The sequence below is a fragment of the Polistes dominula genome, unplaced genomic scaffold (assembly GCF_049000335.1).
Source record: "Polistes dominula isolate Pdom_NZ unplaced genomic scaffold, Pdom_raw_medaka contig_77, whole genome shotgun sequence".
Taxonomy (NCBI): domain Eukaryota; kingdom Metazoa; phylum Arthropoda; class Insecta; order Hymenoptera; family Vespidae; genus Polistes; species Polistes dominula.
The window spans coordinates 3,469,071-3,491,340 of record NW_028301152.1 but is presented as its reverse complement, the minus strand read 5'-3'; the positions used below and the strand labels follow the sequence as shown (position 1 = coordinate 3,491,340).

General features: G+C 30.3%; 1 protein-coding gene across 2 annotated transcripts in view; it reads left to right on the top strand.

Annotated features, from left to right (window-relative positions):
• The first annotated feature begins 1,790 nt into the window (after window positions 1-1,790).
• The window catches only part of Trim9 (E3 ubiquitin-protein ligase Trim9), a 102,640-nt gene continuing 82,160 nt past the window's right edge, over window positions 1,791-22,270 (top strand). For both annotated transcript variants that reach the window (XM_015316564.2, XM_015316563.2), the window contains exons 1-2: window positions 1,791-2,949; window positions 8,611-8,889. In XM_015316564.2, the coding sequence (XP_015172050.1) occupies window positions 2,461-2,949; window positions 8,611-8,889 (768 nt within the window). In that variant the 5' untranslated portion in view covers window positions 1,791-2,460. The remainder of the gene's footprint in view (window positions 2,950-8,610; window positions 8,890-22,270) is intronic.

The following is a 22,270-nucleotide window of genomic DNA, read 5'->3' as shown; positions in this document are numbered from 1 at the left end:
TATTTAATTCAAACGAAGCATTCGTATTAGTTGAGAAAGTTTATTATACGTTACTACACTCTGCAATAGTTCGTACAAAATTTTGAAGACGAATCTCACAGATCGATTAAACTTGAATGCATACGTATATGTACATATATACGTATAGATATACATATATAGAAAGTTCAGTATTTAAAATTCAAACTTACAGTACAATCTACTTCTCCCTTCTATTTTATTTTTCCCTCTTTCTCTCTCATGTTCATTCACTCATTTTATTCGTGCAACATAGACGAAACCCACCTGGCCAGAACGTGTTGGTATTCGAACCCCTGCATGAGTTTTCCTACCCTCTTTTTTCTCGTCCTTTCGTTCTTAGCCATTGTCCTCTTTTTTTATCCTCTCTTTCTTTCATCTCACTTCATCTCATTCTCCTGTCTCTCAAATGAAACTCTATTTATGTCTCTTATTACACGATCGAATTTTTCTCTCATTTCTTCTTATTTCTTTTTTAAGACAATTGGTCATCGAAAGAAAAAATGCGAATATCATTTATTTTTAATAAATAAAATATAAATGATAATAATAATAATAATTATAATAATAATTATTATAATAGTAATAATATTAATAATAATAATTTACTCAGAAAGTTCATGCAAATGAAAGAAACTAACCACACTCCATACATCCTAATAACAATAGCAGATAGACAGATGGAATATCCATATACACGTCAACCATATGATACTCACATTATGACATTAACTTAATTACGGCCCGTAAGTACTATAAAAAGAACCACCGGCAGAAGTTGAGAAAATTTAATAATAATAATATAATATTTTGTCAATAATAAGATAATTTATTTATTAGAATTAATGAATTATTATGATTTGTGAAAGAAACGATGGTTTTTAAAATAGAGTATAGTAATGTATATATGTTACAAAATACTTTGTTATTGACAAAGAGTCTGGATTTTACACGTGAAAGGTTCTGGAGAAACGACTCGTTCGTTCGACTCACAATCAGTGTAGCTTATCATATGGGATAAACGTGGCAGACAATTTTCATCGTTGATCGTATCGCTGAGCATAGGAAGTACATTTTAAAAGCAATGTATCTCCGATCGAGAATTTTAAATCTATTGAACGAAGAACGCCGCCATTAGACGATACATTTCGCGATATCCATTAGTAACATTTTTGTCTCTACTGAGTTTATTTTCTTTTTCTTCTTTTTTCCGCATCTCTTTCAGCGATTACTATTACAGAATAAAAGCTCAAATATATTACTCGTTCTACCAAGCTCCAAAAAATGATAGTTTAATTTATTTATATCAAATTTGTTTGATGACATAAGTTGATTTTTGTTACAAAAGAAAAAGAAAAATTTAACAATAAGTCTATCCAAAACAATAATTAAAATACAGAAAATGAAAGAGAAAATATATATAATTCTATAAATAAACACTGTTTGCTGTTTATTCCGATGATCGTAAAGAAATAAAGAAATAAATAATTTTACCGTAACTGATTAATTTCTATTACAAAATATAATTGAAGAAAACAAACTGTTACTTTTATTATTATAAATTTAATATAAAATAATTGAAGAGAAATACATTATATATAGTTATACTATACTTATGAAGAGTAAATAAGAAAGTAAATAAGAATAAAAAATAAAGAGAAAGAATGAAGATAGAATAAGGTACCGAGTCAGTACAATACGGTACTGGGATGCGCGTCTTGCGCGGACGCGGCTGCGCGTCGGTTCTTTGACTCGGTGCACGGAGTCAGTCAACCCGCCGCCGGCGTTCAGGCAAGACGGTCTTTTCATTTTGAATATTCTTATCTTGCTTGTTCATTTATCTTCGTGATAAGGATATAAAAAAGGACGAGTATAAAATAAAAGATAAAAATAATCACTCGAGTTTTATTACAATTTATTTACCCATATAAAATAAAAAATCCACAAATAGAATTTCATCTCTTGTATATTACTTTTATTCGCGCGCGTAGATCGCGAGTGAATTATCTCAAAGAGTAAGAAGGAAAGTAAATCTGTAGTCTGATGCGCCATACCGTAACCTTCGACCTTTCCTACGGCGATCCGTGGAATTCGTGGAGATTCGAGTGCCGTGCAAGTGCGTCGTCGTAACGATGACGATGACGCGAACGGACGCGCGTTTCCGCGTGTAGCCGAGCGGCACGCCGTTCATAACACAGAGAACAAAAAAAGAAAACAAACTAAAAAACAAAAACAAAATCTTTATTCTCCGTCATTGAAATTTACCCTTGGAACTCATTTTTTAAATCGATTATCTAACGACAAACTGTCATAAGCTGACAATTAATAAGTTTGTAAAATTGAAGAAAAAGAGAACGTTGAAAAAAAATTTATTACATACAAACATACTCTTTGAAAGAGAAAATAATAAAAAAAATAAGAAAAATATAAAAACAGAAGAAAATGGAGGACGAACTGAGATGTCCTTGTTGCAAAGAACTATTCACGGAGCCTGTTTTGTTGCCCTGCTGGCACGCTTTGTGTCTCTCGTGTGCTGTTAATCTTCAAGCACCACCCGATTCACCACCCGAATCTACGACAGACTCCTCAAATGCTCCCTGTTCTGATCAAGAAGCCGACAAATTGTCGATACTTTCGGAAACAGACTCGGGCGTCGTCTGCGGTAGTACATCGACTAGTTCACGACCTGGAAGTTACGTTGGTACACCCGGGAACGGTGGTTTCCCACCATCCGGAGGAACCCTTTGTCTATCTTGTCCTGTATGTCGCAAAACCGTATATTTCGACGAGGGTGGTGCTCATAATTTGCCAAAGTATAGGGCTATGCAACGTATTGTTGAAAAGTATCAAGAATCTAAGAATGCAAGAATGCAATGCCAGATGTGCGAAGGTGAACCTCGTGAAGCTACCGTCGCTTGCGAGCAATGCGAGGTGATTTAAATTTTTTTCTTATCTCCATCGATTTATCATTCTTTTCTCTTTGAGTAAATGTTTTCTTGTTTACTGTCTCTCTTTTTCTCTCTTTCTCTATTTTCCATCTATCACGTTTTTATTATTAATTTTTTTCGGCATATTATTAATTGTTTATATCCGAAGATTGATATTTGTTAAATGTAGTTAGATTTATTGGAATACACATGTTTATATAATATATTACCAAACTATTATTAATACTTATAGAGTTAGTTAGAGTGTGTTGCCTAGTTTTATTGATTGCTTTGACTAGTTCAATTGAACGCTTACATTAGTACGAATTAGATTTGATTTAAGATTTTTTTTAGATTAATCTGTATCGTTATTGTAGTAATCAAAATTTATGTATGATCAGAGAAATCGTATATTACATTTCTTGTTGTTTCATTATTTACTGAATAAGACTCTAATTACTCCAATTTATCTTGTATTTTATATTTTTTTTATTTGAGAATATTTAGAACAACAGTAATGTAATCTGACGTTTGAAAGTTAGGATAGAAACATCCTCAATGTAAAAGTAGCAATCAATTTCAAAGAATTGTTCGTATAATAAACACTAATCATTTACTATTATTTTTTACGGTACATACTCGTGTCCTCGATCACGTACCGATTGCTATAATAAACTCGTTCAAAACAAGGACGACCTTGTTATATCCAATCATTTCAAAGCAATTGATTCATTGTTATATTATTGTTTCTTATATGACCTGAAAAAGAAGAATTCTTGTCATTTATCTGTTCTAAAACATATATAAATATATTTCGATTTCATGCAAATGTCTTAAACCACAAGTCACAAGTTTGAATTTGTGATAGATTGATAGACAGGTTTACAGTTTAGACGTCAGTATCGAAAAGTTTTGACGTAAGTCGATTCGTTTAAATCATCCAGTTTTACGATGAAAGTAACATTTTATAATTATCGAATTATTTTAACATTGATTTTAATCGACACGTAATCTAACCTACATACTTTTTATATATATCTAATCATCTTTTTAGACTAGAATAAACTTTTGTATTCTTTATCTAAAACAAATTCACAGAAAGGGTTTTTGATAAAAGTTTCAAGTAATCTTTCTTGGTTGTTCGAAAAAGTGCAGTACTTGATTTATTTGCATTGCACTTGGATCGTAAGTTTATTATTTTATCGAATTATGTATAAATAAGAATATAATTAGAAAATTACATATGTTAAATACATCGAACATGACAGTTTTAACAATTAATTGATCAAGTAAATGTAACAGTTCATAAAAGTGTCGTACATATATACTAGATTTATTTATGTTTATTTTATTTCGATGCGTTTGATGTTTGTCGTCTTTCTAAAACGCGTTAGTAACGTTTAAAATTATCCTAGTAAATGAGGAAAGAAAGCAAATAGAGGAGTGTTAGATGATAAGGTGAAAAATAGATCTTTTGAATAGTCACGATCAACTTTTGATCTCACCGATGTCTGGCGAAATTTATGGAGCAATTTCGTAACCGTGAGAAATCCTAAGACGAGGAAATATCTTTTGATATCGGATCGATGTCAGTACATTTATCAATCATATTTTTTATTCCTTTCGTTGTTTATTATTTTTTTAATTGATCAACAATATTATAGTTTCAAATTATATTAATGTATATTACATATATAGATTTTTTAAATATATTTTGTAATATTGTTAATGTGATGTGTATTTTTGCGGGTGGGTAATTATTATGACAGTGGATTAGGTCAACAAATTGTTAAAGTCAATTTTATAGTTTATTTTATATTTTTTATAATTATTTATATTATAAAATATATTTAAACAATTTTATAATAAACAAAATAGCTGACTTTATTTTTGTTTATGGTAACAAAAACCTTATTTTTGTTAATGGTAACAACATTTGATTCTTAAAACTATATGATAATTAATTAGTCGTATTTTATCAATTAAGAAAAAACAATTAGATCGATTTTTAATTATTAATTAATTTTTTTTTTATAAATATTATTGCTTATAAAATAATTTATCGGATAAATTTTGTTTTATTAATCAATAATTTATAATAATCATGTGCAGGTGATAAAAGTTCTTTTAATATTTTGTAAGATCTCATCGAAGTGAAATGAATCAATTCGTTGAACTTTTCGATACAAACTTGGACGATCGATCAGCACAGTCTCGAAAGATTTTTCTAGCGTTCGTAAATACTCGTAAGAGGGTTCGTAAATAGAAGTTCGCGATCTTGTGCTGAACTCAAGTGAGAAAGAAAGAGAGAAAAAGAAAAGCAACGAATTGCAATAAACCCGAGAACGAAATCGTGTTAGAATCCGATGAAAAGCGCGACGAGTACTTGTCGTCCTTTTCAACGATTTTACGCTGTATTTTCCAAAGAATACGTAGGAAAAACTTTCCTTTTTTTTGCTACACGATCGAACAAACGTATCACTAATCGCATCGTATATATATATATATATATATCGTGCACCTTTGTCACGTTGTGTGTGTGTGTGTATGTGCTTATGTACCTCCGATGATACTAAACCCTCTATAATCTTCCTTTCCTTTACAAGAAATTTACCAGAAAATTGACAGTATAACTTATACTTAACCTTCCATAAATATTTTTTCTCAAGTTTAAAATAAAATGTTTCGGACGACAATGTGGTATGTGTAACCATTATAAAAAAAAGTAGATTCTGGTTTAATAAAGAATAAAATTAATCTTGAAAGTTTCCAATTTAGTAATAAAAAATAAAAAAATAAAAACATTAAAGTGAGTAATATTTCTTTTATTAAGTCCTAATTCTTGTCCAAATAATTGGTTTACGCAAAGCCGTGTTTTTAAGATAAGCATTTGTAACATTATATCTTACATATATATTTTATTATTATATACTATTATTATATTATATTAAATACAGTTTAGATTGAAAAATTGTTAAAACTTCGTATACATGCATACATTAAGCAATAATTTTATAATTATGAAATAAATAAGTTTAGAATAATATATATAAATATGAATATATAATTTATAATTATATAGCATTATTGAAGGTTAACAAATTTATTGTACGTATGTGTACTAGTATATCTAATCGGATATTAAGTTTGTAGTTTACATACCGTTCCTCTTAACCCTTTGTACCTCTATTCCCGTCCATCTGAACTAATACAGAAGTAATAAACCATGTTATATGTAATATACAAAGCAAAGTTATTATGGTTATGATGTAGGCTAGTTTACCAAAACTCCGACGTATGAAACTATCCCACCTTACTTGTCTTGTCTTACTTTTCTAACTTGAAACGAAGTACTCTAGTCTGGCTTTTAGTTGCATTCGTAATTTTCATATTAAAAGATCGGGTGTATTAAATACTTTTAATCATCTTTATTTTAATAATTAAATATTTCATCTTTATAGATTACCCTAATAAAATATTATTTTTATGTTAAATCTGTTTTTCATTATGTCACGCAAATACAATTTTGCAAACGTTTTTAATGCTATTTTATATTAATATTTAGGATAATAAAACTTCGTTAAAATCAATTGGAGAATAAAATAATTACACAGATAAGAACATTTTTGATATAGCAGCATCCGAGAGAAGGAAACACAGGTGGTGTTAAAGAAGGTTTTCATCTCGTTATTTTCTTCGCAGTTTCTTCGTATTTTCGTGTAGGGGAAGTGACCGTAGGATTAGAGAAAGGAAAAAGTTATTACAAGAGTCTGCCCACTTGCGACGTAAGATGTACATTTTTTCGTTTACTTTCTTCTTCCGTAGATATACAGACACATACACACACACACTCGCATACATACAAATGAACGGAGAGGACAGTAACGTGTCTCATCCTTATTCCCATCTCGTTTCTTCCTATGAAGAAGACTTACTTCCTAACTTCTTATAAATGAGTGAACGAGAGAAAGAGAGAGAAAGAGAAATATAGTTCAAGCGGAGGAATAATAAAAAGGGTAACAACGTCTCATACCATTTTTTCTCTCTTTTTCTCTCGTTAAGATTCATGTCTCTCGTATCGCGGTCATCTTCTCGACGCTCGGAATATGGAATTGTTCCGAGCAACTATCTCTAACTTGCTAAGTGAGAGAGAAAGAGAGGTTTCTTTTAAATTCACTAATGTTTGTGTTTCTTTACTAATCTCGCATCACTCTCGTAGAAGTTACAATTTTTTTGTTCCAATTATTAAATTATTTCGAACTTTAAAAAACAAATTTATTCCAAGTTAAAAGTAACGTTAATTGAAATTTATAAGAAGTGATTGATTTAAGTAATGATAGAAATTATTGAATCCAAATTTTCTGTGTTTAGTTAATTGATTTAAATAGAAATTTATTTGTTGAAAATTTTTTTTAATATTATTTAACGTAATAATACGTTAGATGTTTTTGTAAAAGCTACTATGTTTTCTGGAGTACTCTGCGATTTTTTTATTTTTTGTAAACATGATGTCTTGTCTCGATTGTTGAAGAAGAACCTGACCTACCTCTTTAGGTATTCTCTTTTTCGTGAGTATCTTTTGTGATTTCGCAGAGTTTCTTTTGCAAACTTGTATAGACGAACGTTTTAAATACAGAAATTCTCTCTGAATGTACCCTGGATAGGATGTTTCAAACCGAAAGACAATTTTTGTATACTCGTTGAAAAGTTTTCTAAGAAATTATGTAGGTTAGCAATTTAAATTCTCTGTGGAAACTATCGCAACGTTCACTACGTTTATTTTTTAAATTAAAGATACTTTGTTTCAAAAATATTCTTACGTTTATTATTTATTTGTTCTTCTTAAGTTATTCTATGAATTTTAAGAAATATATATATATTAACAACTTATTGTAATCAATTTTATAAACATTTTGCATATAATTTTTATCAAATGAATATTTGTCTATTTTATACAATTATAATTTTTATACCGTGTGTATTGAGATCGATATATTGTAAAAGATTATGTTAGACATAAAACGTGTTATAAAGAATTTTCATTTTCATTATTTCCATATCTTCTTTTTTATTCCGTGACGTCTATCACACCTTCCCTCGCAAACGTATAATATTTAGTAAGTGCATCCGTTGTAGAAATGTAGAGAAATTAATCCTATGATTTAACGCGATGACTGTGCAGGCGTTCATATTTTTTGTACTTGCCCTCAAAAGAGTCGGTTGTATTTCCTGAATGACTTAGGAAAATAATGTTGATTAAAAGTCTACGAGATTTATAAAGATAAATATCTTTTATTTTTCCTAGCTGTATATCAAACAGAGAAGAAGATAAATTGATCCATATGTATCTTTGAATAATAAATCGTGATAAACGTTGTGGTGTAAGACTTTAAAAAATAAGAAGAAAAAAAAACAGTAAAAATCATGATGTGAAGTCTCCAATAAAGGATTTTAATTATAATTTGAATATTATCTTAGTTGTTGTTAGCTCATCGAGATTTTGTTTTAATTTATATCACAATTTTTTGTTATGAAATAGAATTGTTTTTTAGACACACAAATCCAAGTTGAAAGTGTTAATTTAAATAAGTAAAAGAAAGAAATAATTAAAATGTGTTGAATGAAACAAGACTGCGATAAAAGTTAAATTTTTGTTTCGTTCTAGGTGCTGTACTGCGATGCCTGCAGAGAATCTTGTCATCCAAAACGTGGTCCCTTGGCAACTCACAATCTTGGACCACCGCGAGGCAGCTGGCAATCTAGCAGTGGTAAAGGTTCTCGTGCATCTGAAGGTACGCCAGTTTGTAACGATCATAACGGCGAAGCTGTTTCTCTCTATTGTGCACTCTGCAAGATCGCGATTTGCGGACTTTGCCTTCGAGATCGACACGCTGCTCATCCACACGATGTTCTGCCATTGGCAGCCGCGTGCAAGGCTCAAAAGGTAAGTTTAAACGAATCTAATAATATTGTTTATTTTTTTGTTTCTTCATTAGGAAACGAGATACATTTCTTGGTCTTCGAGTAATTATATATTACAACTCTCGTAATTTATTGATAACGAAAGTTGTAAATTATTTTTCAAGTGTTACATTAAAAAATGCAAAACTTAGTATACATTAGATAAATGAACGTTTTCTTATCAAAGAGTAAATGATTCTTAGACTTGTTCAATGAAATATTATCGAATATTTATTATTGTTTATTCGAGAACGAATTTTTATATGACGTAATGTATTTTCAGTTTTCCTTTAATATCAAATTTTATAATACAATTTGGACTTCATTTGTTTTCAATATTTTCTACTTATTTAAACAGTTAATTACATATTAACTTATTAAACAGTTCATTAACATATCAAAATTTTAATTTATAATCGAACAAAAATTCTTATTAATATATACATATGAAATTTGAAAAGGAGGGTAATTTTAAAATAAGCATATAGGGTTCGTATGTATATACAAATACTTGGAAGGTAATTTATCTGCATCGACGAACAAGCAACATTCGAAGATAATCGATGACGCGTCGCCACAATGGACCGAGCCAATAATCCACGCTCATACAGAAACATATATACATACCATGGCATATTTGCTACCACAGCAATGTACATTGTATGAAATATTTTTCTACGAGCGTGTGAGCGAGCTTCGCTCTTGCCATTGAATTTTACGCATCATATAACCTAACGATCCATCGACGAGCACCAAGATTCGCCCGTTCGTTTTTGAGAGATTACAACCACAATTTTAAAATATCGACGTGTTAAGTAATCTTCTCGGAAATAATTCGAATACAGTTATTTCCGATTAGAAAATAATTCCTCATTAAAGTACGATAAAATGTATATGATTTTTTGTTTTCATTTTATCTCCTAATTAATTTATTATATTACAAACCAAAAATACTTCCTTTAATGAAATTGTTAAAAATATATTTAGTACATCTTATTCATCAATAAATAAATTGTATTTTTTTTTTGTTTTACTAAAATTTTCTTTCATTATATGAAATCTTTAATTTATTTGAATCGTTAACAATGAAATTATTTATTTATTAGATACCTTGATCCATCCAATCGTCAATCTTGTGATGTAAAACAGAAAGTTTAATCTTAAGCCGCACTTTCATAATTCGTTACTTTATCTATTCAATGAAATAAAGTAAAATGTTTAATATGCGGATTAAATGGATGCATTTAAATCAATGTTATTGAACAATCGTGTTCAGTAGGTACCTAATCTTCCTAGAATCCTCGCACACATAGATGTATATATCGAGTTTATATCAAACAAAGCCAAGTAGGCTAAGACAACGAGGCTGGATTGCCGAGACGGTCAGTTGTTCGGCAATCAATTTATCAAATTACTAGAGCTAGCAGGCGGTTTTGACGATGCGCAGCGGCAATTTATCAGATTAGTCGAGGAAGTGATTCCCATAGGACGATGGGATCGCGGCCCCATATGTCAGGAAGCGACCAGGTGTTGGCGTCGACTGAAAGCCGCTTCGACATTTTCGAAGCGTACATGTACGTATCTACACCCACACATCAAGGTAAGATACGTGATATTGTAACCAGCTGTCGATCGAACTATTCCGAACATTGTTACTTCGATTAGAATATTGTCCGTTTATTAACGTAAATTAGTAGAAACATTTTATATTTATTTTTGACAAAAAGTTAATACAGAAGATTAGAACAAATATGGAAAAATTTAGATATTCTTAGAGGAAACAAAATTCCATACATAATAAGTAAATTATTAATTAAAAAGAAAAAAAAACCATAATTATAAATAACATTAGATTAATAGTTAGTATTATAAATATACAATTTTAATTAGAAATCATTTCAATAAAAATTGATATGTTAAATTTCCACGATAACTTTGTTCACGAGATAGATAATTTGTTTGCAGGATAGATTAATTAAATGACATTGATTTTAGTTTATTATAAAAGAACGAGGATCACGTTAAAAACATGTATTCTTATAAGCTTAGATTCTTTGTCAACTCGTTTCATCGAGTATATGGGTTTCGCGTAATCCTTGGTGTACTATCACATATTAATGTTGGTATACTAGAGAGTATGGTAACATATATATATACACATATGCTTCCGATAGTTCCTGGTAATTACTTGGAGCCGAGGCTAATCACGAGAAGGCCGTCGTTGTTTTCGAGCGACGCTTGTGCGATAATTCCTGTTTAAGCCTTCGAGCTGGGCCATACACGAAGGACGCGATGACGCACCTATACCTAATATTCTATACTACTCTCTCACTCGTCGAAGATGAATAAGGTTTGCAAGTGTTCGCTTGTCTGCTGCGTACAGGTTTCGTACACGCGCGTGTCGTGATTTACGACAATTTACGTCTTTTGGGACTTTATCTCGACGTTCGCCTTACACCCGACAGCGAGATCGATGTAAAACGCTCATTAAAATACCATCCGTCCTTGTCTAACTTATATATTTCAAGTTACTTTTAAATCGTTCATCATTTATGCGAGAACCTTTTGAGATACAATCGTTCCTGTACATATACATTTTAATTATGTCTTAATGAATTTTAATAATAATTAGTATACAGAGATGGTGATTCTGGTAACTGGAATGAACTGTTGTTCTTTTTTTGTGAATAAAAATATAGAATGATAGGGAAAAAAATTATATGTCATAATACATCCTTACTTCCTATGACCTTATTTTTTTTCTTTGTATGACTACACCGGTGGCACACGCCAGGTGCAATTGTAGTTTATTTTTTAATGCAATCCAATTTCACGATTCATTAATTTATCCATTGCCTTTTGTTGTCATTCAATCTATGTTGTTATACTTGTATTATATTATATGTTTTAACCGTTTTAACGTCACGCAATGCGATCGCGCTGTTCGTGTACTGTGGTGAAATGTGCAACGATGTTTTTTGGTCACGATTGTCAATTCACAACGTTGTTTGATTTCAAATGTAGCGAATAAGCAATGGGATCGCGACAGATAAATTCTTGCTGAGATAAATGAAGGAAGCACTATCGCGCTGCATGGCACAATTCGACATGGATTTTTAAAAACCCTTGGCACTAAAACGGTTAATCTATTGGAAATATTATCGTTTAATAAGTTCGTATGCATTCATTATTTTTCTACAATCTGATAAATGTTAATGATTCAAACATTTTTGTCTTTATTTCTTCATTCGTGATTTGTATATGTGAAAGTTTGACAAACTAATTGTTTGTTACATATTGTTGGAATAGTAGAATAAAAAAGTAGCTTATTTTTACAGATAATAAGACGAAAGGTACACACACACATACGGCTATATGCAAACACAAAACAGATCTGATCCAAGTATTTTCTTGTTCGCGCATAAAACTCACTCAAGCATCCTTTTCCCGTTCTATTGTACGATTTTGATAGGGAGATGGATTAATAATCTAATGCAAACGAGCGTATATCCGTGGCCCGTATAAAATGCCACTATCGTCCAACGTTAATCCGCGAACGGATCGCGTGCAAACTATACGTATGTATATTGTATATTCATATATACATTCGTATATTCGCACACAAATACAATTCTAGAAACGTCAACGTTAAACGTACATATATGCATAACGTAGTTCGACAGACGTATGAAAAATTTATTACTTTCTACATATGTACTATATATATATATATATATATATATATAGGATACTACGTATATTTTTATTTTTTTTAAAACGAACGAACCCGAACGTAGCTAAGCGTTTATCTTCAGGATTTTAGCGCTTTGCTCGGACACGTTGTTCCATGATCGTTATCGTTGTCGTTCGTACATTTCTCTTCTACCGAATAATAAAACGAGAAACGAGATTACATTGAGCGCTGTTCGAAATGTTAGTGCCGATAACCGATAGCCTTCATTGCTTTTAAGAGAATGCGAGCGACATAACGCATGCGTGGAACGCGGAAGATTCTATTAATCGATTTGTCAGGCAAATATATCTGCAGAAATGTGTGCGTGTGTATATGTGTGTCTACGCTTTTACGTAGTTTTTTTTTTTTCAACGGTGTGTTAATTGATCGTAAATCGTTTAAACTCGTAATACAAAGTCCACGACTAGACACGAGTACCGATATCTGCCGATGACGTATCTCTAATTTGGAGCTAATTAATTAGGGAGAAACGCGTGGGATGGCATTTGTAAGTTAATTGAAGATGTCCGGTTTGTGAGTGGACATTTTACAGACTACGTTCTTCTCCTTCTTTAGTTCCGTTTTGTCCTATTGGAAATTGAATACGTCCGTCTGAATTGCATTTTCATTCTTTTATCATAAGAATATTTGATTTCAATTTAAATAATTTTTCGCTTAGGTTTTATTTTAGTTTCGCTATTCGAATCGTTACATGGTTAATTCAAAATTATATGTATAATTTTCTATGTAAAAGTCATAATGCGTTTTAGATCGAATACGTATAACAAAAATAGATATCAGTTATTAATTAAAAAAATATTAATAAAATATTAAAAAAAAATAATGAATATAGGAATCACTCATTTCTCAAATCGATTAATTCTGCACATAAAATTTTTTAAAACAATTGATTAAATTCTATACATCGTCGTACTATTTATCATTTAATGACATTATTTAATGAGTTAAATCTAATTATTAAAAGAAATTTATTTTTAATTTAAAAAGTTAGTTTAATTTAAATTCTAAAAGTAGAATTAATCGTTTTGATTTACGAACGATCACAATTCATGTAATGAAAAGATAAATAGTTTTTTCGACATTGTACGTGCAGATAAGTAATCAATTTAAATCTTTAGATGAGTTGAAAAGTTTTGAGCCTAACAATTTTTCTTTTCCATCAAAACCGACTTATATTTTTAAACGTAGTCACAAAACTTTTCTCAACTCGCTCTCTTATATTTAGATAAGAAACTAAATTTCTCTAACATAAGAAAAATTTTCAAATAACCGAACATCACTTTAAAATGAATTTACGTACCATGAGATTTCGTTATAGACGGAAGACTTTTCTAAAGCGATAAACTACATAGAGACGTAGATAAGAAGTTTTCAGGATAGTAAGAAAAGAAAGAAAGAAAGCAAGCAAGTAAGCAAGTAAGCAAGGAAGGAAGGAAGGAAGGAAGGAAAGGGCGGAAAGAAAGACGGAAGGAAGGAAGGTAGGAAGGAAGGAAGGAAGGAAGGAAGGATGGATAGATAGATATAGGAATAGTAAGAGGAAAGGAAAGGGCATCAAGTAGAGAAGTTGAAAGTTCGTAGAGGGCAGGTCATATCCGAGTTCTCGTCGTTTCTCTTGGTGGCTCTCGAAAGCGACAGCAAACGTCGCGACGTTCGTAATTTCCTGGTAGAAACGCCGACACTCCTGGCTTTGCCTTGAGGACTGCCACGCCTCAAATCTACCGCATGTATATTACAAAGAAAAGGCGCGAATACATTCAAACCATCAAACATGTAGACACACACATAGATAACATATAACGTATATACGACGGGTCGTGTAGTATGACGTGTATTATACGTAAATCGTACAACTCGACCTCGAGGCGTAAACGTAAAAAGCTGAGACCCCCTGTGGACTTACTTCCCTTCTGATATCCCCTCTCGTGACGTCGAGAATCATATGTATATGTCCACAACACATATGTACCTCCTACCTATACTTACTTGATCGTCGTGTGTTACTTGTCGTGACTTGGAATATCGCGTGGCGCAAAGAAAGCTTTCTTTTAAGAGTAAGAGAGAAGAAAGTAGCCAACTGCTTGTGTCCAGTCTGAAAGAAAAGAGAGAGAGTAATACGAGGAGAGAAAGATAGGAAAGTTCTATACGTTATAGTGGGTGTATAAAGAAAGAGAAAGAGAAAATGAGTTAAAAAGAGACGAGAAACTAAAACCGGCCAGGACTTGTGATTCTCCGATATCTCATATTATATATCAAGTATATATACATAGATACATATACACATACAAAGGTGAATCAAGCTATATATATGTATGTATGTATATATATTTACGTATATGCGAATGCACTCTTGTGTGCATACACATGCTTCTACTATGTATACGCATGTGTATGCGTATAGTGCTATGAACTTAGGTAAAGATGTCTGAGTACTCGTTCTCGGGTCATTATGTTATGTCGTCTTTCCTCTTTCTCCCTTCGTCCTTATTTCCTTTCTCGCATATACACATGCACATATATACATACACACATATAAATTATACGTATCAAGTTTTTTCCTTTCTTTTCTTTTTTTACGGATCTTCTCTTTTCCCGCTAAGCATAGAACTCGAAATTTTACGCAAGAATAGGGTTCTAAAGACAGGAATATCACGAGTGAGTGAGAGAGAGAAAGAGAGAATGGGTGTACTTAAATTACGACGCGTGCTTAAATACAGACACATGTAGGGGATACACTTCGACGAACTTTGTGCACAGCAGCGAATTTTAAGGGGTAGCGAGACTGTCTGACGTACGGTAACGATGGCTTTTCCTCCTTCTCTCTAGTTTCGTGAAATTTTCAAACATCGCATCTGTGATATCGGAACAAGTTTGATCTGATTCGTACTATTCTCGATAGGTAGAACTTTGGGAATCAACGTATGATAATCTCAATTGTCTTATTATGAAATTGAAGTTTCATATTCGAGGCCAAATTTTGCATGAGAAATATAATATTGAGAACATCTGTTGCATAACTCTAGAAAATCTTTTCAAATTGTTCCTTTTTACGTCCTGTCTTGTAATATTAGATGGTCCAGTTTTTAATAAGGGTATTAAGCTTTTATCAAAAACTCATATTAAAGAACGAGAATTCGATCCTAAACGATGGGACAGAAGATATTAATCGATAGGATATAATAGGAAATGATTTGACTAAAAAAACATGTTGAAATTCAAACGAAGAAATAAGAAGAATATTAAAAATACACATTTCAAATCGCTTATTTTTTCTTGAAACTTTTTGTTGATTGAATACCGATTTCAACTAAATCGTAAACAAACTATATTCGTTTATAATTATGATAAAAAACAAAGCACTTTGAATTTAATCATTTTCATAATCTAGATTTATTCATTAACTACCATTTTAACAGTATTCAAAGTATAGACTTCATTACAGACTTATTAACTAATTAACTACCAGATAACGAATACATTATTTTCGTGACTGTTTGACAGGTTTTGATTAAGTATTCCTTCTTGAAGCGCACTTAATTTATCACGTAAGAATTTTGCCGAGAAGATGAGAGATTTATTCCTTATTGGATACGAATGTTAACGTATATAATTTTAATTTATTTAGAGTTTGATAAGGGGTCTACTGTATATTAGCTGACGCCAAACTCGAATAATTTGACAGAATTTATTATGTTTCCGAAATGTTAAGTGAGCTCATAGATGAGCCTAGATTTCAAGAAGTATAAAATATCAACAATAGTAGGATAGTACAGCAAACGTTCGAGAAGTACTGAAAACTATTCAGTACTAAAGGTTTCATATATCTCTCTTTTATATATAAGCAAGTTTTTAAGTTATATACTTCAAATTTCTAGTGAGAAAAATTTTGACTATAACATGAAGCAAATGAATGTAGGATGTAACATAGTGTTGATTAAAATATTGCTTATTTTTCGACTTCTATTTATCTCTATTATTATGTAGATATATAGGTACTTATGTTAGTGATTTAGTACACTCTTATTTTAAAGATAAATTTATTATTATTGAAACATATTGTTTTAGTCATAACGAGGTATTTTTCACGTTGAATTGATCATAAATTTGATTGAAGGATTTTCGAGATTTGAAAAGAAATCATTTATAATGTTTAATTTGATGTAAGAAATGTATTATTGTCACATTTCAAGCTAAAATGACTTTTGACTATATATATACACGGATTTGTATGTAGACTATACGTTGTCTTTTATGATGCTTTTCACTCGTAACTCTTTATTCCGAGTCTCTTCGCGAAATGGCTACTTATGTTAGATACAGTACTTTACCCTTGCTAAGCCGTACATTAAATTCCCTCCATTTGACATTTAAAAGCTTAGCTCGCCTTGCGTGATTTACATCTCACTATTTCGCATTTCTTTCTTTCACGATGTTATTTCTTCCTTCTAAAGAATAGGATAAGCAGAAAATATTGAAATAAAAGAACAAAGAAAACTAACGAAATATTCCGTCGATGTGTCTCCAATAAATTTTCAACGAATAGAAGATACGTGTTTGTTCGTAACCCGGTCATATTCTTGGCCTTATTACAACACGATTTCGTAATATGGAACGTAATTCGATGTATAATCTACAATAAGGAAAGTAGAAAGGACGAATATTGGTAACATCTGCCACATATGAGGGAATCTTTCTCGGGGTCGTGTTGCTCGAAATTACTTTCTATTTTTTTTACTTTTATTTTTTTTTTGCATAGTTATAATCTAATAGTAGATTTATTAATCCATATGAAATAATTATTTTTTCTACCCTAAAAATTTTAATAAATAATTTTATTAAATTACTTATATTTTTTTTATCCTAAAACTGCTAATAAGTAAAAAATAATTTTATTTAGTATCAGTTATAGAAATATTTAATATTTTGAATTAATATGCGTATATATAATATGTATTTATTTATACATATATTTATTTACTTTGATGAAATAATATTCTCTTTCACTTTCTAGAAGAAAAAAAGTGTCTTTAGGTCGTGGTTTCCTCGCCTTACGAGTAAAATGTCGTCAACCTCGGTCGATACTCTAAACCTTCGTTAGACTCAAAGTGATGGTTCTTTAAGGAAAAAAATGAACACTATGTGGATTGGCTTGTTATGGGGAAATCGAAGAACGTAATATGCCTCGAGGTTACTTTGTAACGGCCTTGAGGTTCACCGTATCGAATACGTGGTCTCGACGTAAAAGGCAATTCATGTTGTCTACCTCTTTACTAGTAGTAATAGTGGTATTTGTATTATGTATGTATATGTATATACTGTGTGTGTATTTAAGAATACACGAATGTAGGAAATACACGCAAGAAAGTAAACCACAGAATTTTGTGAAGACAGGTCAGTGATAATTTTTCTCTAGTCGCTTCGTAAGAAGACCTTGCAGATATTTACTCTTATGGATTTTTAAAAGAGATGGAAAAAAAAACGGAAAAAAGAACGTGAACGTTAATTTTCTTCTCGCTTCGTATGTCGCCAATAAATTTTGTTCTTCCTTCGTAGTGCTTAACGATTTATCTCTATCAGACCGTTTAAAACGTTTCTCGCTTCGTTGCGTCGGTTCAGAGTCGAAGGGCATTCTAGAAATAGGTACATATACGTATGTATTTAGTATCTTTTATTTTTCACGACAAAGTTTCAGTTCATTTCCTTTTAATATACTTGCACTTTTTTTTTTAATTGCTCAACGTTGTCCAATAAACATGCTAAATACAGTGATTACGTTACGGTGATTAATCGAAATGTCCTGACAGTAATTTTATATTTCTTGTTAAAATAAACGACCAAGAAATATAATTATTAAAAATTATTATAAAATAATGATAAACATTTTAATAGTTCAATTAGTCTCAAAGATATACTTCTTGATTAACGATAAATCTCATTTCGAATTACGAAATTTAATCGTTTTATATTTAGTTGTGTAACGAACATTTATCATGACGAGATCTTATGTATTATTATTACGGTATTTAGAAAGTTTACTTTGGAAAATCGTACTGACGATTGGATATGGATTGACACGAGAATCCTTTAAATTCGTTTAATAGGATTAACTTTGTATTGATGCTGATAAAATCAATATGTACATGTATATATATTGTATATACATATATAAACTATGGTTGTTCGAATCTATGAAACGAGAAACATCTATATCCGCGGCATTTAATCGTTAACTTTGTCCGTTCTATTACTCCGATAAAAGAGTCAATAGGAAAAGAGAGAGTTAACTGGTGTTGCATTCGATACGGAAGCTAATCGATCGTTCGTTTCTACATCAGGATATCCTCGATCATTAACCTCTGTTCGACCTATAGTATCGATCAATAGTTTATTCCTATATTTTTTGTAATCTTATTTTTTTTTTTTTAACATTAACATCTTTATGGTAATTTTAATTCAATATTGCGTTGGTAATAACAATGATGGTTTTAATGAAAAACAATTTAGAAAATTCGTTTTATGATTTTGTTTTGTAATGTAAATAATTGTAATCTACAAAAGAAATTATAATATTTTTTGTTTATTTAGTTCACTATTATAATTAACGGCGCAATTAATCTTTGTTCGTTTAATTTTGTATTAATTATTATATATGTTTTAAAGTATTCGTGTTAATAATTTTCATAGTTTAGTGATCTAATAAATGACACAAAAAGAATTTATTATTATGTAATATTTTTTAATAATTATTGCCCTGATTACATAGTAAGTAACATCGTAATCGTAATATAATTAGAATTTATATTAATAAAACATTACAAGATCAAAAGTTTAACATTTTTTAACTAAAAAATTAACTATGATTTTATTTTAATTGTTTGTCTTTCCTTGTCAATAAACATAAGAATAGAATAAAAAAAAATCCTTGAGCTTTTTTATGCTGAACAATATTATAATTCTATTAGGCAAGCAATTAAATTAGACTCTTCTCTAATTCAAAAACGTAATTTTACTCCTCTCTAATTATTAAAAATAAGATCTTTTTAATTAAATCTTTTAAAAATATTTTTAATTAAATAAATAAAACTGAATTGTAGTTATAGATAACCTATATCTACATAGACAATATATTAACCATTTGTATATTACAATGTTTAATCATCATTTGGATCTAAAAGTCAACACATTAAAAAATCAATTGTGAAGTTTGGGAAACATGTAATGCTTGTCATCATATAAAAGAATTTACTCGACCGGTTTACCTTTTACCTTCTCCCTGTATCTTTTTTTCTTCGTTTACGTCCCTAGAGAGAAAAAAAAGAAAGAGAAAGAAAGAGAGAGAGAGAGAGAGAAAAAAGAAGTGTCAGTCGTCCTTTATGATTTAGTTTAGCTTTTCTTGAGTGCACTCACGGATAGTTTGGTTTACCAGCTATGCTTTTTCGTTATTCTTTTGCTTACAAAGGATGAGTAGAACTTCTTCATAGGCAGTACAGTGAAAAAGAAAGAGAAAGAAAGAATATGAGAGAGAAAGAGAGAAAACATGTTAAGGCCGCTCCTTCTTGAAGAGCTGGCTTTCAGATTGATGAGGTTCTTCAACGAATGGTGAGGAACCACCATAGCCGCTCGATTAGATCTTCGAGTCTTTCTTTATCCCGATCTTCTTTGCTGACCACAATGTTGTTCTTTTACGGAAGCCATACCTTCGTGGAAAATCGATCGATCTTTAATGGTTTAATCGGCCTTTTTTTTTCCTTCTTTCTTTTACGGCATTACGATAGATCGAGATTAAAAAATAATTTATATTTATTATTATATTACCATTCGAACATTCTTATTTTAAATTTTGTTAATTAAATTATTATTCATTATTGTATTTAAGTATGCTATTGAAATTTTAGTCCTTGTTAAAATTAAATAATCAAATTTATGTTTACCTTTATGTATTATTGTTAATACCGTAACCGATCAAATAATTGGTCTTTAATATTATAATAATTAAATTATTATCTTAATTATAATTGAATACAAATAACCATGAATTTGTGATATTTGCTTTTAAATAATAAATAAGAATTTTTGAATAATAATGAAACAGTATTTATAATCATAAAAGAAAAGCAATAATATCGTATGCAAAGTTTTCATCGATAAATTTATAATTAATCATTTTACTCTTCTTTGATACGTTTAGTATTATATAAGAAAACATTTTTATTACCATTGAAAAACAAGATACACGATATATTAAACGTATCAAATTAGGAAATAAAATTAACTAGAAATTCCATTTCTAAGAGGAGTATATTATATGGTACGTTCATCGTCGGCATTCTGAAGTACCTAACGATGGCGTTGTCGTAAGAAATTTTATATGGCATTCCTGAAATTATTGCTCGTTTCCGAGTTCATTGAACCGGCAGGCGTTCGATTTGAACTCCATGAATGTCCTTTTAAATATAATAATAGTATAGTAGATAACACGATATTATCTTAGAGACCGCGATACTGAAATTGTGTCGATTAAATGATAATTATTATTATTTCAAACAACGATCATCTATACTTTTTTCTTCTTTTTTTTTTTTACACTTAATAGTCTTTCGCAGTATCGTAAAAAAGAAGAAGAGAAAAACAAGAGTTTATCTACCTGTTTTTTTTATTTCTTTTTTTTTTTTTTCATTCACTCCTACACGCTGATATTCCCATTATCAACGTTATACGCTTTCTCATCGTTCGCGCGTGAATTACTTTTCGCGGTTTTCGCAGAGGGCACAGTGCACCCTGGTGAATGGAAAATAAACACCAGTTTATGAAGCATTAGCGGTCGTTCCTAAGCGGTAAGGTAATTTACCGAGTTTGATCGACCTCGGGAAATGATAATAGCCACTTTATTTTGAGACTCATAATTGTTATGATTTTTCGTTCAGATCACTCAAGACGTACTCTTAATTATTTACTTACGTTAAATATAAGCATGTTATTCATATTTAGTTGAAAAGTTTTTATACGCATAAAATAATTATTTTCATTTTATATAATCCAATTTTAGATGTATTTAAAATAATAATATTAGGGTAGTTATATATTATAATTAACAATTAATTTTATGTTGAAAAATAAAATGACATTTATGTTAATCAAATAGACATATATAAATGTTTGTGAGTTTAAAGTGGCATTACGTTGCAAAGTGTTAATTGTTATATATCAGATGAGACATTAATAAAGCCACCCAGTTAATTTGATTATTATTGGTAATGGAAAAAAATGTATTATATAAAACTTATTTGATTTTAAAGGTGGAATAATCCCATGTTAAGTATGTGTAACATATTTATTATGTTAACGTGATGTTTCTATTCTTATTTTTCACTGTATTTTATGTTTCACTGTATACGTCTTAAAATAACGTATTAAATATTACATAGAAAAATATATCATTTTATTAAAAAAAAAACATTGACTTGACCTTCATATGTTGTTCACGCACTCAATAACAAACAAAATATTAACATTGGATTATGTCACCTTTGAAATGCAAATATAAGTTTCGTCTAATACATTTTTCCATTATCAACAGTAATAGAATTATTCAGAAAGTCTATTTTAAATACCT